Genomic DNA, 16,656 nt, shown 5'->3' with positions numbered 1-16,656 from the left:
AAGACAGACAATGAGAGCATGCCACAGGATAAAAAGGACATGAAGAAGACCCTAGAAGAGCATAAAGAAGAAACTGCAAGAGTAAATAAAAAAATAGAAGATCTTATGGAAATAAAAGAAACTGTTGGCCAAATTAAAAAGATTCTGGATACTCACAATACAAGATTAGAGGAAGTTGAACAATGACTCAGCCTCCTCAAAGTTCACAGAATGGAAAATGAAAGAACAAAAGAATAGGGAAAAAATTGAAAAAATTGAAATGGACCTCAGGGATATGACAGATAAAATAAAACTTCCAAATTTAAGACTCATTGGTGTCCCAGAAGGGGAAGAGAAGGGTAAAGGTCTAGAAAGAGTTCTCAAAGAAATTGTTGGGGAAAACTTCCCAAACCTTCTACACAATATAAATACACAAAGCATAAATGCCCAGCAAACTCCAAATAGAATAAATCCAAATAAACCCAGTACAAGACATATTCTGATCAGACTATCAAATACTGAAGAGAAGGAGCAAGTTCTGAAAGCAGCAAGAGAAAAGCAATTCACCACATACAAAGGAGACAACATAAGACTAAGTAGTGACTACTCAGCGGCCACCATGGAGGTGAGAAGGCAGTGGCATGACATATTTAAAATTCTGAGAGAGAAAAATTTCCAACCAAGAATTCTTTTGCCAGCAAAACTCTCCTTCAAATTTGAGGGAAAGCTTAAATTCTTCACAAACAAATGCTGAGAGATTTTGCTAATAAAAGTCCTGCCCTACTTCAGATACTAAAGGCAGCCCTACCGACAGAGAAACAAAGAAAAGAGAGAGAGATATAGAGAATTTTAACAGACATATATAGAACATTACATCCCAGGTCACCAGGACACACATTTTTCTCCAGTGATCACGGATCTTTCTCCAGAATGGACCGTATGCTGAGACATAAAACAAGCCTCAATAAATTAAAAAAAAAAAAAATTTGAATTTGTTCAAAGCACATTCTCTGACCACAATGGAATACAAATAGAAGTCAATAACCATTACAGACTTGGAGAATTCACAAACACCTGTAGGGTAAAAATGAGGGGGAGATGAAAACATTCCCAGATAATCAAAAGTTGAGGGACTTCATCACCAGTAGATCAGTCCTATAAGAAATGCTAAAGTGAGATGAGCAGGCTGAAAGGAAGGGACACTAAACAACTGACTGAAACTACATGAAGAAATAAAGATTTCCAGTAAAGATCACATAGTAAATATAAATACCAATACTACTGTATTTTTGATTTGTAACTCCACTACTTACTTCCTACAGGATCTAAAATACATAAACTGTAATGATAAATCAGTGGTTTTGGACTCAATGTAAAATATGTAATTTTTGACAAGAACTACATAAAGGTGGGGGAATGATGAAGTAAGGGGACATAGTTTATGTGTCCTATTGAAGTTAAGTTGGTATCAAAGAAAAACAAGATTGCTGTAGACTTAAGAGGTTAAATTTAAGCCCCAAGGTAAACACAAAGAAAGTATCAGAGAATATAACCATAGAGATGAATAGTAGAGTAGGGGTTACGAGAAGTGGGGGGAGGGGCAATAGGGAGTTAAGAAATGATTGCAGGGTTTCTGTTTGGGGTGAAGGGAAATTTCTAGTAATGGATGGTGGGAAGGTGATAGCATTGGAACATTCTAAATGTGATTAATCCCACTAATGGAATGTCAGGGATGGGGTGGAATGGGAAGATTTAGGCTGTATATATGTTTCCACAATTGAAAAAAAAAAGACAGTCTAAACAGATGGCAATTAAATGCCAAGGATGATCCTGGATGGGATCTGAGGATGGACGAGATGCAGCTCAAAGGGACACAGATGGGACATAAGGAAAAAAAAGGAAATATAGAATGTAAGCTTTACATCAATGTTGAATTTCTTGAACTTCTTAGCTGCACTTAATGGGATTGCATAAAAGAATGTTCTTGTTCATGGGAAACGTATATGTGAATTATATTGTTTGTTCAAAGATGTGTGCAGCTTGCTCTCATGTTCAGAGGACAGAACAATAGATGATGGACTACAGATAGGGAGGGAGCGAGGGAAAGAAAGAAATGGTGGGGTGACAGGAGGTTGAAGTTGGTCAATCGGGGTATCGGGGGAGGGGGGTCCGGGTATGCTGGAGTTCGTGTATGGGGTTTGTACTGTTTTTGCAACTGTTCCTGTAAGTTTGAATTTATTTCAAAATAAAATAAAAAACAAAAAACTACCTCCTAATACTAGGTTTTGAAGATGTTTCCCTACATTATCTTCTACGAATATTATGGCACAGTCTCTTACATTGAGGTCTCTGATCCACTTTGAGTTAATTTTTGTATAGGGTGTGAGGTAGGGGCCCTCTTAAATAGGACCTTTTGATGAGGTTACTTGGGTTATGGTGTGGCCCAGGTAAGTTGGGATGGGTCTTAATCCTTTTACAGAAGGCCCCATAGTGAAGGTCACAGAAAGAGAAAAAAGCCAGATGGAGCAGCCAGATGTTGAATGTCAATAAACTCTGGACAAGAAAGGAGAAGCCAGGAGAGACCACATGTGCACTGTCAAGTGAGAGAAAAGCCAAGAACCAAGGACTGCTAGCAGCCAGCCTTGGAATGCCACAGTCTTCTGGGAGAAAGTGTTGTCCTGATGACACCTTGATTTGGACTTCTAGTCTCAAAACTAGGAGCCAATAAATTCTCATTGTTTAAGCCAACTCATTGCATGTATTTGTTCTGGCAGCTAGGAAACTAAAACACAACTATTACAGAATATTGGGTAGAGTATTCTATAAATGTTTGCTAGGTCAGGTTTGGTTTACAGCATTGTCCAAGTCTTTTATTTCCTTCTTGCTCTTTGGGTTAGCTGTTCTATGCATACTGAAAGTAGGGTATTGAAGTCTCTAACAATTATTCTTAAATTGTTTATTCCTCCCTTCAAGTCTTGCATCTATATTCATAAGAGATATTGGTCTATAGTGTTCTTTTCTTGTGGGTTTCTTTATCTGACTTTTGCATGAGGGTGCTCATGGTGTGTCAGTTTTTACTTCAAAAGTTTTTTACTTTTGGAGCTCTGTTTAGGTGCATACACACTTACGCTTACAACTGTTATGTCTTTATGGTGAACTGACCCTTCAGTCAATACCAATATTTTTCTTTAACCCCAGTAATCATCTTTTTTCTAAAGTCTATTTTGTCAATACTAATATAGTCACTCCAGCTGTGTTTCAATTAGCATTTGCATGGTCTTTTTCCATCCTTTTACTTTTTTTTTTAAATTCATATTTACTGAGATATATTCACATACCATGCAGTCATAGAAAACAAAGAGTACATTCAATTGTTTACAGTACCATTATATACTTGTGCAGTCATCACCAAAATTAATTTTTGATATTTTCATTACCATACACACAAAAATAGGAAGAATAAAAATTAAAGTGAAAAAGAACAATTAAAGTAAAAAAGAACACTGGGTGACTTTTTTTTTTTTTCTTCCCCCATTGTTCTTCTCATCCATGCATAAACTAGACACAGGAGAGTGTGGTCCATATGGCTTTCCCATTCACATTGTCACCCCTCATAAGCTATATTTTTATACAATAGTCTCCAAGATTCATGGGTTCTGGGTTGTAGTTTGATAGTTTCAGGTATTTACTGCTAGCTATTCCAATTCATTAGAACCTAAAAAGGGTTGTCTATATTGTCTGTAAGAGTGCCCACCAGAGTGATCTCTCGGCTCTTTTTGGAATCTCTCTGCCACTGAAGCTTATTTCATTTCCTTTCACATCCCCCTTTTGGTCAAGAAGATGGTCTTCATCCCATGTTGCCAGGTCTAGATTCCTCCCTGGGAGTCATATTCCACATTGCCAGGGAGATTCACTCCCCTGAGTGTCTGATCCCACAAAGGGAGTAGGGCAGTGATTTCACCTGCCAAGTTGGCTTAGCTAGAAAAAGAGGGCCACATCTGAGTGACAAAGAGGCATTTGGGAGGAGGCTCTTAGGCACAAGTATAGGGAGGCCTAGCTTCTCCTTTGTAGCAACAGTCTTCCCAAGGACAAGTCCTGTGGTAGAGGGCTCAGCCAATCAAACCACCAGTCCCCTATGTCTGTGAGCACATCAGCAACAATCGAGGTGGGGGAGCCCAACACCCCTGCATACTCCACCAGCTTCTCAAGGGGGCTCTGCATATTTCTCATTGTTTTTTTTCTTTTAATTAACTTTTTTTTAAATCAAATATATAAAAAAATTTTTTTTTAAAATATGATTAAAAAAACATTTCAAACAAACCATAACAAGGGAGTCCAACATGTTCTTACTCTACCCCAAGAAAATAACCTAATATAGCAACATTTCTGTGACTTGTTCCTACCATGCCCATCAGAAATTAACAAATCATTGTCATTCCTGGGCATTCCCAGAATGTTAAATTTACCCATGATAGCTTATCTGTTCTTACTGGGTTATCGTTCCCCCTTCATTAATTGCTATCACTAGTTCCCCTACATTCTACATTATAAACCATTTATTTTAGGAGTGTGTTTAACCTCCAGGTGTTTGTGAATTTTCTAAGTCTCTGATGGTTATTGACTTCTAATTGTATTCCATTGTGGTCAGAGAATGTGCTTTCAATAATTTCAATTTTTTTTAATTTACTGAGGCTTGTTTTATGTGCCATAATATGGTCTATTCTGGAGAAAGTTCCATGAGCACTAGAGAAGAATGTGTATCCTGGTGATTTGGGATGTAATGTTCTATATATGTCTGTTAAATCCAATTCATTTATCAGATTGTTTAGGTTTTCAGTTTCCTTATTGGTCTTCTGCCTGGTTGATCTATCTATAGGAGAGTGATGTGTTGAAGTCTCCCACAATTATTGTGGAAACATCCATTGCATACTTTAGTTTTGCCAGAGTCTGTCTCATGTATTTTGTGGCACCTTTATTGGGTGTATAAACATTTATGACTGTTATTTCTTCTTGTTGAATTGGCCCTTTTATTAGTATGTAGTGGCCTTCTTTGTCTCTCATAACATCCTTGTATTTAAAGTCTATTTTATCTGAGATTAATATTGCTACTCCTGCTTTCTTTTGGCTGTAGCTTGCATGAAATATTTTTTCTATCCTTTCATTTTCAATTTCTTTGTGTCCCTGTGTCTAAGATGAGTCTCTTGTATGAAACATATTGATAAGGCTCATATTTTTTGATCCATTCTGCCAATCTATACCTTTTAATTGGGGAGTTTAATCCATTTATATTCAACGTTATTACTGTGAAGGCATTTCTTGAATCAGCCATCCTATCCTTTGGTTTATGTTTGTCAGATATATTTTTTCCCTCTCTCTCACTGTCCTTTAATGAACCAATACTGAATCTCTTTAGTACTGAATCTTTCTCCATCTCTCTCTCTCCTTTCTTTGTCTCTCTGTCGGTAGGGCTCCCTTTAGTATCTGAAGTAGGGCAGGTCTTTTATTAGCAAAATCTCTCCGCATTTGTTTGTCTGTGAAGAATTTAAGCTTTCCCTCAAATTTGAAGGAGAGTTTTGCTGGCAAAAGAATTCTTGGTTGGAAATTTTTCTCTCTCAGAATTTTAAATATGTCATGCCACTGCCTTCTCACCTCCATGGTGGCCGCTGAGTAGTCACTAGTCTTATGTTGTCTCCTTTGTATGTGGTGAATTGCTTTTCTCTTGCTGCTTTCAGAACTTGCTCCTTCTCTTCAGTATTTGACAGTCTGATTAGAATATGTCTTGTACTGGGTTTATTTAGATTTATTCTATTTGGAGTTTGCTGGGCATTTATGCTTTGTGTATTTATATTGTGTAGAAGGTTTGGGAAGTTTTCCCCAACAATTTCTTTGAGAACTCTTTCTAGACCTTTACCCTTCTCTTCCCCTTCTGGAACTCCAATGAGTCTGAAATTTGGATGTTTTATTTTATCTATCATATTCCTGAGATCCATTTAGATTTTTTCAATTTTTTTCTCCATTCTTTCGTTCTTTCATTTTATGTTCTGTGGTCCTCTAGGACACTGAGTCATTGTTCAACTTCCTCTAATCTTGTATTTTGAGTATCCAGAATCTTTTTAATTTGGCCAACAGTTTATTTCCATAAGATCTTCTATTTTTTTTATTTACTCCTGTAATTTCTTCTTTATGCTCTTCTAGGGTCTTCTTTATGTCCTTTATATCCTGTGCCATGTTCTTCTTCATGTCCTTTATATGCTGTGCCATGCTGTCGTTCTTTGATTGTAGTCCTTTCATTAATTGTGCCAAGTACTGTGTCTCTTCTGATATTTTGATTTGGGTGTTTGGGATTGGGTTCTCTATATCATCTGGGTTTATCATATGCATTATTAAGATTTTCTGTTGTTTTTGGCCTCTTGGCATTTGCTTTTCTTGATAGGGTTCTTTCAAGTTGTAAAAAATACAAATCTAATTTTTCAGAACTACAACTTGGTGGAATACACTTTCTCTAACTAACAAGCAGATGGCGTCTGCGAGTCACCTATTCCCCTGAAGTCAGTTCTCCTCAACTTTGTCTTTGTGCTGAGTGGGGAAATAATTCTTGTGGGGTTCAATCGGTGAACTCAGTTTGGGTGTGTTGTTGGTGCTGTCCGCCCTGAATGTGGGGCGTATGTCTGGTTGGTTAGGGAGACAGGGCAGCTTTAATATTCAAACCTCCCAGGTGTTCCCAGAGATTCAAGGCTGTTGCAAGAGTCTAAGCCTTCATTTCAGTTTTGCCCCAGAATTTCTCTGCCGCTGACCCACAAGTCGCCGGCCTTGATGTAGCATCTCTGGGTTTTCCGAGCGGGCCCCCCTTCTCAGCTGTGATCTTCCAGGATCTCTGGTGAGGGAAGGCTGTGCTACATCACAAGTGTGTGCCGTCCCTCAAGGGAAGCCCTGGGCCACCAGCATGAGCAGAAGCGCCCCTGGCCTGATGCAAAGATGGCTGAATGGGGCATCTCAACCCCCCCCCCCGCTGCTTTTTGCACAGCTCCGCCTTCCCAGCTCCGGGACAACTGGCTGTGTATGCACCCAAGGCCACTGTCCACGGCCGATACTGGGGCATGTGCACAGTGCCGAGGGATAAACTCCCCATTACACTGGGTTTCCTGGCGCAGCTCTGGACTGTGGGTGCGGCCCTAGGCAGGAGTGTCTCCAGCCCACTGGGGAGCCGGCTGCAAGCAGCATGGTTTCTTTCTCCTTTTGGCTCTCCTCTCTGCCCCCCCTGGCCCTGAGAGAATCAGCAGTGGTCTATCCTCCGTGCCAGACACCGAGAGGTTGGCACAGCCCGCTCCCTGCAGTGCTTCACTGTGTGGTTCTCACCGTCATAACCGCCGCTGCTCCTGGTTTTTTTTTTTTTTTTAAAGAACTAGCCCGTCTCCAAACGCCAACCCCCAGTTTCCACACACTGCAGCGTGGCTGCGGGACTTTCAGCCAGCTTAGTCACTCGTTTCAGAATGCAGACTCCCGGTTTCACCAAGTGCATGATCCCTGTGGATTTAGCAGACCTTGTCCAGCTGGTACATCACTGAAACTAGTCTTCTGGGTCACTTTCTGGTTTTTATCTAGTATTTTTCACGGACGTGTTTTTTTGCCCTGTCTCACCTAGCCGCCATCTTAGGTTCTCCTTGCTTTGTGTTTTTATATTGTGTAGAAGGTTTGGGAATTTTTCCCCAACAATTTCTCTGAAAACTCTTTCTAGACCTTTACCCTTCTCTTCCCCTTCTGGGACACCAATGAGTCATATATTTGGATGTTTTATTTTATCTATCTCTGAAGTCCATTTCGATTTTTTAGTTTTTTTTCCCCATTCTTTCTTTTCCATTTTCCGTTCTGTGGCTCTCAAGGTCACTGATTCGTTGTTCAGCTTCCCCTTGTCTTACACTATGAGTATCCAGAATCTTTTTAATTTTGTCAGCAGTTCCTTTTATTTCCATAAGATCTTCTATTTTTTTATTTACTCTTGCAATTTCTTCTTTATGCTCTTCTAGGGTCTTCTTCATGTCCTTTATATCCTGTGCCATGCTCTTGTCTGTCCTTAGTTCTTTGATTAATTGCTCCAAGTACTGTCTCTCCTCTGATGTTTTGATTTGGGTGTTTGGGTTTGGGTTCTCCATATTGTCTGTTTTTTTCACATGCTTTAAAATTTTCTGTTGTTTTTGGCCTCTTGGCATTTGCTTTACTTGATAGGGTTCTTTTAGGATATGTAGGATTATTCAAAGGCTAATCTCTAATTTGTCAGATCTACAGCTTGGTGGAGTACACTTTCTCTAACTAACCAGCAGATGACATCTGCGAGTCACCTATTATCCTCCAGTTAGTTCTCCCCAACTTTGTCTTTGTGGTATGTGGGGGTATGATTCTTGTGGGGTCCAAATGGTGCACTACGTTTGGGTGTGTTGTTGGTGCTGTCCGCCCTGAATGTGGGACATTTGTCTGAGCGGTTAGGGAGGCAGGGAAGCTTTAATAATCAAACCTCCCAGGTGTTCTTGGAGATAAAAGGCTGTTGCAAGAGTCTAAACCTTCATTTCAGTCTCACCACAGATTGTCTCTGCCGCTGACCCACAAGTCCCTGGTATTGGTGTCTGGTCCCTGGGATTTCCAAGTGGGTCCCTCTTCCAAGCCGTGCCCTTCTAGGGCCTCTGCTGAGCGAAGGCTGTGAGCGCTGTCCCTCAAGGGAAGTTCTCGGCTGCTGGGCTGTGTAGGTGCATTCCCACACTGCTGTAAGGATAGCTGTATGGGGCATATTAATTTCCCCCTTTCCACACAGCTCCGCCTTCCCAGATCTGGGACAATTAGTTGTAGGTGCGCGAAAGGCTACTGTGCATGCCTAATATTGTGGCATGTGCGCGTGTTGCTGGAAATACTTCCCATCGCACTGGGTTTTCGGCGCAGCTCTGGGCTGTGGCTCTGGCACTGGGCAGGAATGTTCCCAGCCCGCCGGGAAGAAGGCTGCAAGGGGCGTGGTTATTTTCCCCTTTGTCTCCTCTTCATACTGTAGTTGTCTTATGTAATGCATCTTCATACACTGAACACCCTATCAGACAATATTATAACTTTTGCTTTTAACCATCATAAGTATTTTAAAGATCTCAAAATAAAAAGAATTGTATATTATATTTGCCCAGATTTTTACCATTTCTGTTGTTGTTCCTTCATTTTTGATGTCCCAAATTTCATTCTGGCATCAGTTCCTTTCTTTATGAAGACAGTTCCTTCAGTAATTCTTTTAGATTAGGTCTGCTGGCAATAAATTCTCGTTTTCCTACTTCTGAGAATTTTTTATTTCACCTTCATTACTGATAGATATTTTCAGTGGATACAGAATTTCAGGCTGACAGTTCTTTTCTTTCAGCACTTTAAGAATGTTGTGTACTTGCTTCTGATCTCTATGGCTTGTGATGAGAAATCCACAGTCATCTGAAATGTTGCTATCTGGCTGTTTTCAAGATTTTTTTCTTAGTTTTTAGTTTTCAGCAGTTTAGTATTAAAGAGTCTGTCCCTGAATTTCTTTGGGTTTATCCTGTTTGGGATCCACTAAGCTTCTATAATATCTAAGTTTATGTCTTTTGCCACATGTGAGAAGTTTCAGCCATTTTTTCTGGGAATCTTAGGATACAAATGTTAGACCTTTTTGTATTATCTCATAGGTTCCTGAGGCACTGTTATTTTTATTCAACCTTTTTTCTTTCTGTTTTCTGATAGGATAGCTTCTATTTATCTACCTTTAAATTCACTGATTCTTTACTCTGTCATTTCCATTCTGCTAATAAATCCATTGTCTTTTAAGTTCTAAACTTCCTATCTGGTTCTTCTTTATTGCTTCTAGTTCTTTCCTGAGACTTTCTATCTTTCCATTTGCTTCAAGAGTGTTAGCTCTTACTTCTTGGAACATTTTTATAACAGCTTCTATCTGCATTATCTTGGTATTGGTGTCCTTTGATTGCATTTCTGCTGTAAGCTGAGATTTTCCTGATTCTCCATATGCTGAGTATTTTGGATTATATTCTGGACATTTTGACTGTTATGTTTTGAGAGTCCGTGTCTTGTTTAAATCCCATGGAGAAGGTTGATATTTTTGTTTTAGCAGGCAATTAACCCATTTGAGTTCAGACCACAAGTTCCAACCAGACTTCTGTGTTATGGTTTCAAAATCAGCTCCATTTCCAAAGCCTTGGCAGTCATATTCAGGTATGTCCCACATACAGCCCACCCAGGGACCAGTAAGGGACCTGGGCTATGATCTATCAGTTAGTTGAGTTGTCAAAGTCTTTGTATGACCTTAGAAACAGAGCTACATAGCTTGGGAGTAAACCTAGAAATTTATAAATATCTCCATGGGATTGCTTTCCTGAGCTCTTTACTCTCTCTCTTTTTAATTCCATGGGAGTCCCCTGTTTTGGTCTTCCAGCAAGAAAGCTGGAGCTCTAGCTACCTGCTCTGCCTCATGCTTTCCATGACTGTGTCTGTACCTGGGGCCAAGCAGCAGTAGGAAAGAGAGAAAAATAAGCAACTGGGATTTTCCCTTCTTAGGACCGTAACTCTTTCACCCAGAGAGGTAGATTATCTTCCCTCAGAGTTTTAGGTGCCTGTAGGTCCTTGCTGCCACTTCTGTTGTGAGATTACTTGGTGGCTGGGGCACGAGAGAACAAAGGAAACAAAAACGATAATTAGGGATTTCAGCTCCACTCTCTGAAGGTCAGGAGTCGCTTTCCCATAATCTGACCCAGAACTATAGAGCTTCTCCTAGTGCTCTGTCTGAGCCCTGATACCTACTTCTGGGTTTGGGGCTGCCTTAGCCCAGGCTGAGAGAGACTGGAAAACAAATGAGAGACTCACTGCTGGTTCAGTGGTACTTCTAATTCTGCTCTTCTTTTCCAATCTGCCTGCTACTATTTACTTTCCAGAGTCCTTAAATAGCTGCTCCATGTATTGTGTTCAGGTTTTATAGCCGTGTTCAGTAGGAGAGACAGGGTGAAGTGGCTTACTCCAGTGTTACTCAACTGCCTATTTTATTTTTAAGATTGATTTTCAAGCAAACTCCATTTTAGGCTTTTTCCCTGAGTGTTAAAGGTAGGTGTGAAGGAGTCTCAGAAATTTTCATTTGCAAACATATTCCAAGAGTTCAAGTAAGTATGGTTGTGCCAAATTCATAATGGCTATCAAAATCTTGTTGAATCTCTAATATTCCCTTCATAAGCTTTCCCATGAATATGTGAATATAACTTACCAGTTATCTCCACATGTTGCAGCTTTGTTAAGAGTCTGTGATATAGCAATACTGGTTAGATTATCTTTATGGTCTCGAGCCTGAAATATTTCTTGACCAATCTCTCGAATATGAGTAGAAATGACCACAAATATTCCACGTGAAAAACCAATCATGATGTAGCCATCACCATACCTATTGCAAAAAGGCAACGATACAGAAAAAAGGGAGATTAACTATCATTAATGAATTATCATAAATTAGCAAGCACCTTAAAACAAAGGAATTATATAACAGAATTTATTAAAAGGGGCCTGCTATCTGCCAGACAGTATGCTAGGTAGTTTTTCATACTAAATCATAGTCAAAAACCCTAAAAATATTATATATAGGATTGAATGCTATAGACAAAAATTAATTTTTATAATTAGTAAGGGAAAATACATAGATGTCTTTCTATAATGAATCTTTCATACATACCAACTATAGCAGATGATGGTGCCATAGCGCTGCTGAAATTCTAGATCAATTGGGCTATCTGGTTCATTCAGATTAAAAAGAAACAAAGTTTTCTTGCCAACTACCACACTAATCTGCCAGAAAAGAATAAGAGATAGTAAAATAAATTACTTAGTACTTCATGAAAAGACTAATAAGCAAATCCACATAGTTGCACCTAATTTATGAAAACAAGCTAAATATAGATGCATTAACTGCTATAATTAACAAGACAACAATGTGACCAACTCAGAAAATGCATTTTACTAATATATTCTGGCAAGCGTCCTTGACTTTACAGAGCTCCAATATACCTTTTGAAATATACTAAAATAACTTTGTGGAATAATTTTTTAAAACTCTTTATAGTTCTCATTAGAGTAATGTGCAATACAGCAATGTAAGTCTGACATAGGTCCACTGCAATTCGACTAATATTTAGAGTACAAAGATTATTCCATTCTAAGAGCCCTTTCTGGGATTACAGGTCAATACTCCGTGGATTATCAAGCTTGGATTTTAATATCGCTGTTTTCACAGATAACCAGCAGGTCTCTGGTCAGTGTAGCTAAACTAGTGTACCTGTGCTACCCACACAAGTCAATATTTAACTGTAATTCTCAGTGGAGGGTGTGATTGTGCTGAGGAGAGAAAGAGGGTATTGTTTATATGAACTCATTAAGGGTTATGGATACATTAAAAAAAAGAAACACTTTGATATATTTCTTTGATTCTAAGAGGCTATCAATTGTAAGACGCCATTAAAGTAATATGGGATTTTTTTTTAGGAAATAAATATTATATCATTAACTATATTCATGTGGATTGAGAAAATCATCTCCATTTCATAATGTAAAAATGAGGCAGGGAAAATGCATTTAAGTATTAAAGAAATAAAACTATAACTTCCAGAGCTCTGGTCATCATATCTGCGAGATCACATCTGATAGAGTAAAGATAAAAAATCATCTACAAATCAGTATTTCTGTTCTTAAAGGTACTACCACAAAAATGAGAGGAGTAACACCATCTGCAGAAACTGCCCTCATTTGCTGTGATACCCTATTGGTTAGCAGCAACACAAAAACAACTTTTAGTTGAGAGACTGGGCCCTACACTGGCTTAATAAGTGGTGGGCCATAATTTATCACTACAGATTCTGAGCCATTGTGTAACAGGAAGAGTATATTCTACAAAATTATTGAAGTGATTTGGGCAGGGCTTTGATTTAGAATTCTTACTGTGCTTTCAGTAGCAGAGGTTCGGTCATCAGTCTTCATCATGGAAAATTGCATATCACTAGGATCCGATCTCACTGGAGTCTGCAAGGGTTAAAAATATGGCTGCAAACCAACCCAACACTCAAATTCATTCTGAATATTAATAAAACTGGCAAACTGCCTGAAAATCCTACTGTTACAAACATCTAGAAATTCTGGATGAAATAGAACACATATGTTATTAAATGGACAGATACACTTTAAAGAAAGTAACAGAAATTCCCAGATCAAAAATTCAGCAAAGATCAAACTGAAAACAACAGTGGTGGGCAGAAACTGATGCTGCAGCTATCCAGAGCACCTGGATAAAGGAGAATTAGGAAGCACATCTGTCTTGGCCTGGGCTTTGGGCCAGAAAAAAACAAACAAAGCTTTCTTCTAAGAATTTGTAATCAAAAGACCTGCTCTCCTATCCTCATTCTGGTTTGGGTTCAGATTTATACTTTGGATGGTCTGGGAACTCCCAAGGTGAGAAATTATAATACAAAAGAGTACAGGGTCCAGTTTTTTTAATACCCCTGCAGTATTTGGCAAAAACAAATCCAAAGCCTCTTCTGAGGCTGCAAACAATTTCCACAGATAAATCCTGCTGAAGATGAGCTCACAATTCAAAATTTCAAAATTCATAAACAGTGCATTAAGAGCAAGAATAAGCAGACATAACAAGAATCATACCTCAAGAGCTAAAAACAATAAAATTATCAGATAGAAATCATAAAATGAATACTTCTGAAATGACTAAAGACATAAAAGGGTTCATAAATATGAGAAGACTGAAAAATAGCTCAGGTAAATTTTTTAAATAATGAGAAGATTCTTTCTAAAAATAAAAAATAGTCATTAAAATAAAAAATAAACTCAATGGGAAAGACAGAAGATTGGAAAGAGTTGAAGAAGGAACAGATCGGAGGAAATTTTCCAGAAGGTTGCACAGAGTAACAAAAAGCTAGAAACTATGAAAGAGAGATTCAGAGACACCAGAATGCCTAATACTTGTCTAAGAGAAGCTCCAGAAGGACAAAACAGAGAGGGAAAGATGTATGATTCAAAGATATAATGATTAAGAATTTTCCAGAATTGATGAAAGATAACAATCTTCACATTCAGGAAGCAGGACAAATCCTGAGCAGGACAAAAATAAATAAATCCATATCAGGTAACACTGTAGTGATTTACAGAATACTAAAGTCAAAGAAAAGATCTGAGAAGTAATTGAGAGAAATTCCAAATGAAGCAATATTTACAATGTGTGCTCTGCTTACCACATGACAAGTTATCAGTATTCTAATTCTGGAAGCACACTTAGGGACTAGAAATGGGCAAGCTATCTTATTTGTAAATAATGACTAATGGTAGAAGCTTCCCGGGCTGCTATGTGGAAAAAATTCTCAGGCCATATTTTGATTCAATGGGGGGGAAAAACCTCCAAAATCTATTAGTGATGTCTGATGTGGACACAGGAGGGGAGTGTAATATTTGCACTATAAATCTATCACTGTAATTTTAAAGTGCATCTAAATCAGAGTGATCAAAATTATAAGGGTTCTAGAAATTATGTCATAGAAAACTACTTTCTACACTGTCAGATTAATCTTCCTTAACAATCATGCCACAGTTCTGCTCACAGGGTCGAGTGGCTTACTTCTGCCTAACATACAAAGCTTTCCAGATACTGGAACCATTTTCTTCAGCCTTATTGCCTATGAGTTTTCAATCAAAGCTCATAGCTTCAGTCAGGCTGATCTTGAACAAGCCATGAACAAGCTATGATTATTTTTTCCTCTTATCTTTTTCATTCAGTTCTGCTTGAAGAGATGACAGAATCTGCTTACTGTCACATAGTATTTGCTAAAACAAGTTTTAGCAGCCAGGGTCACACAGGTAGACTATAGATTTGCAGCTTCCTTGGCGAGACCATATGACTAAGTTCTAGCCAATGAGATATGAACTTCCAGACTAGGTCCTTAATGAATTTTTTTGCATTCCATTTCTTTTCTTTCTGTCTTCCTGGGGCTGAAATGCAGATGTGGTGCAGATGAGGGCAGAGCACCCTAGAAAATGGCAGAGCAATAAGATGGAAGGAACCTCTGGATAACCTTGTGAAGCAGACAGAGGTGCCTACTTGTCCTGGACGACTTGCCTACCTCTCTGTTACATAACAGAGAAAGGGAAAGAGAAAAAAACCCAAAACTATCATCTTAGAGCTCCTGTAATTTTGGGTCTCTCTGTTATAACAGCTTAGCCAATAACCTGACAAATTCAGATTGCCTTTTTTCTTCTACAGATTCACCACCAACTTTCACTGATCTCCCCCATCTCCCGAATGCTACAAGACTTTTAAGCTGTACCACAAAATCTGGTAATCACATGAAGCCATGTGCTGTTTTATAATGATTAGTTTTGCCTTCTTCAGAGTAGGAGCCCTTGGTAGGCAGACTCTACAATGACCCCCAATGATCCCCACCTCCTAGTATTCATACGTTTGTATTATTCCCAACCCTGCCTCCTTGAGTGTGGGCTTGACCTAGTGACTTACTCCTAAAGAAGAGAATATGGCAAAAGTGACTCTAAGATCAGGTTACAAAGAGACTGTGGCTTAAGTCTTGACTGCCCACTCTTGCTCTCTCATCAGCTGCCTTGTTGGGAGCTAAACTATGGAGAGGTCCAAGTGGCAAGGAACAGAAGGAGGCTTTCAGTCAATAGACAGAGAGGAATTGAGGCTCTCAGTCCCACAGCTTTAAGGAAGTGAATTCTGGCAACAAACACATGAGCAGATTTTCCCCTCAGTCAAGCCCTCAGATGAGACCAGAGCCCTGGCCAACAACATAACTATATCCTAGTGAGAGATCTTAAGGCAGAGGGGCCCAGCTAAGCTGCCCCTGGATTCTTCGCCCACAAAAACGATGAAATAATAAATGTTTATTGTTTTACGTAGCTAAGTTTTGGGGTAATTTGTGTAGCAATAAATAACTGATACAGGGCTATATTTCACATTCCTTCTATAGTATACACCATAGTGCCAAGCACCTAGCAAGTGTTCAAAGAAGGTGTTAGTCAATATTGCTCTATCAACTAAACCACAAGCCAAGTTCTCTATAGTGAAATTTTTCCATTGATGAGATTATACAGATATTGGCAATACAAATCTTAAAGAGGTAGTATGAAGATACAATCAATTTTAGGAAATTTGAAGAGTAGTAAAATTTAATTCTAAAATTAAATTTAATTTAATTAGTATTAGTTTGGAAGCAATTTAACAAATTGGTTAAAGGTATGGGTCTTAGAATCAGGCAGATCTGACTCTGGAGACCAGGATCCACCATTTACTAACATTTATGGTATAAATGTTACATGTTATTTTTAAATGCAATATATATTATAAATGATAAATGCAAACATAAAAAATAAGACATTTCACAAATCTACTGTCTGACTATAAACACTGAGCTGATAATCCATGCTAATACTAGCCAAATGGAAATATTTCAATCAAGACATGAGAGCAAAGTATACATATTAAAGAAAAATGTTGTAATGAATAAAGAGAAAAACTTTTGATGTTTAGAATATGAAGGTACTGCACACGTATCTCACATAGAGATTTTAATATTTTATAGACTAGTCTGACACACAAACTGTTTATTTTAGGGAAAAACT

General features: G+C 38.5%; 1 protein-coding gene across 4 annotated transcripts in view; it reads right to left on the bottom strand.

Moving 5' to 3' along the window:
- WDR19 (WD repeat domain 19) overlaps positions 1-16,656 on the bottom strand; it is a 180,395-nt gene that overhangs the window by 120,572 nt on the left and 43,167 nt on the right. For all 4 annotated transcript variants that reach the window (XM_037829604.1, XM_037829602.1, XM_037829601.1 and 1 more), the window contains exons 7-9: positions 12,961-13,041; positions 11,702-11,814; positions 11,243-11,416 (exon numbers count right to left, since the gene is read on the bottom strand). In XM_037829604.1, the coding sequence (XP_037685532.1) occupies positions 11,243-11,416; positions 11,702-11,814; positions 12,961-13,041 (368 nt within the window). The remainder of the gene's footprint in view (positions 1-11,242; positions 11,417-11,701; positions 11,815-12,960; positions 13,042-16,656) is intronic.

This window comes from Choloepus didactylus, chromosome 3, assembly GCF_015220235.1.
Source record: "Choloepus didactylus isolate mChoDid1 chromosome 3, mChoDid1.pri, whole genome shotgun sequence".
NCBI lineage: Eukaryota > Metazoa > Chordata > Mammalia > Pilosa > Megalonychidae > Choloepus > Choloepus didactylus.
This window is presented reverse-complemented; position numbering and strand designations above follow the sequence as displayed.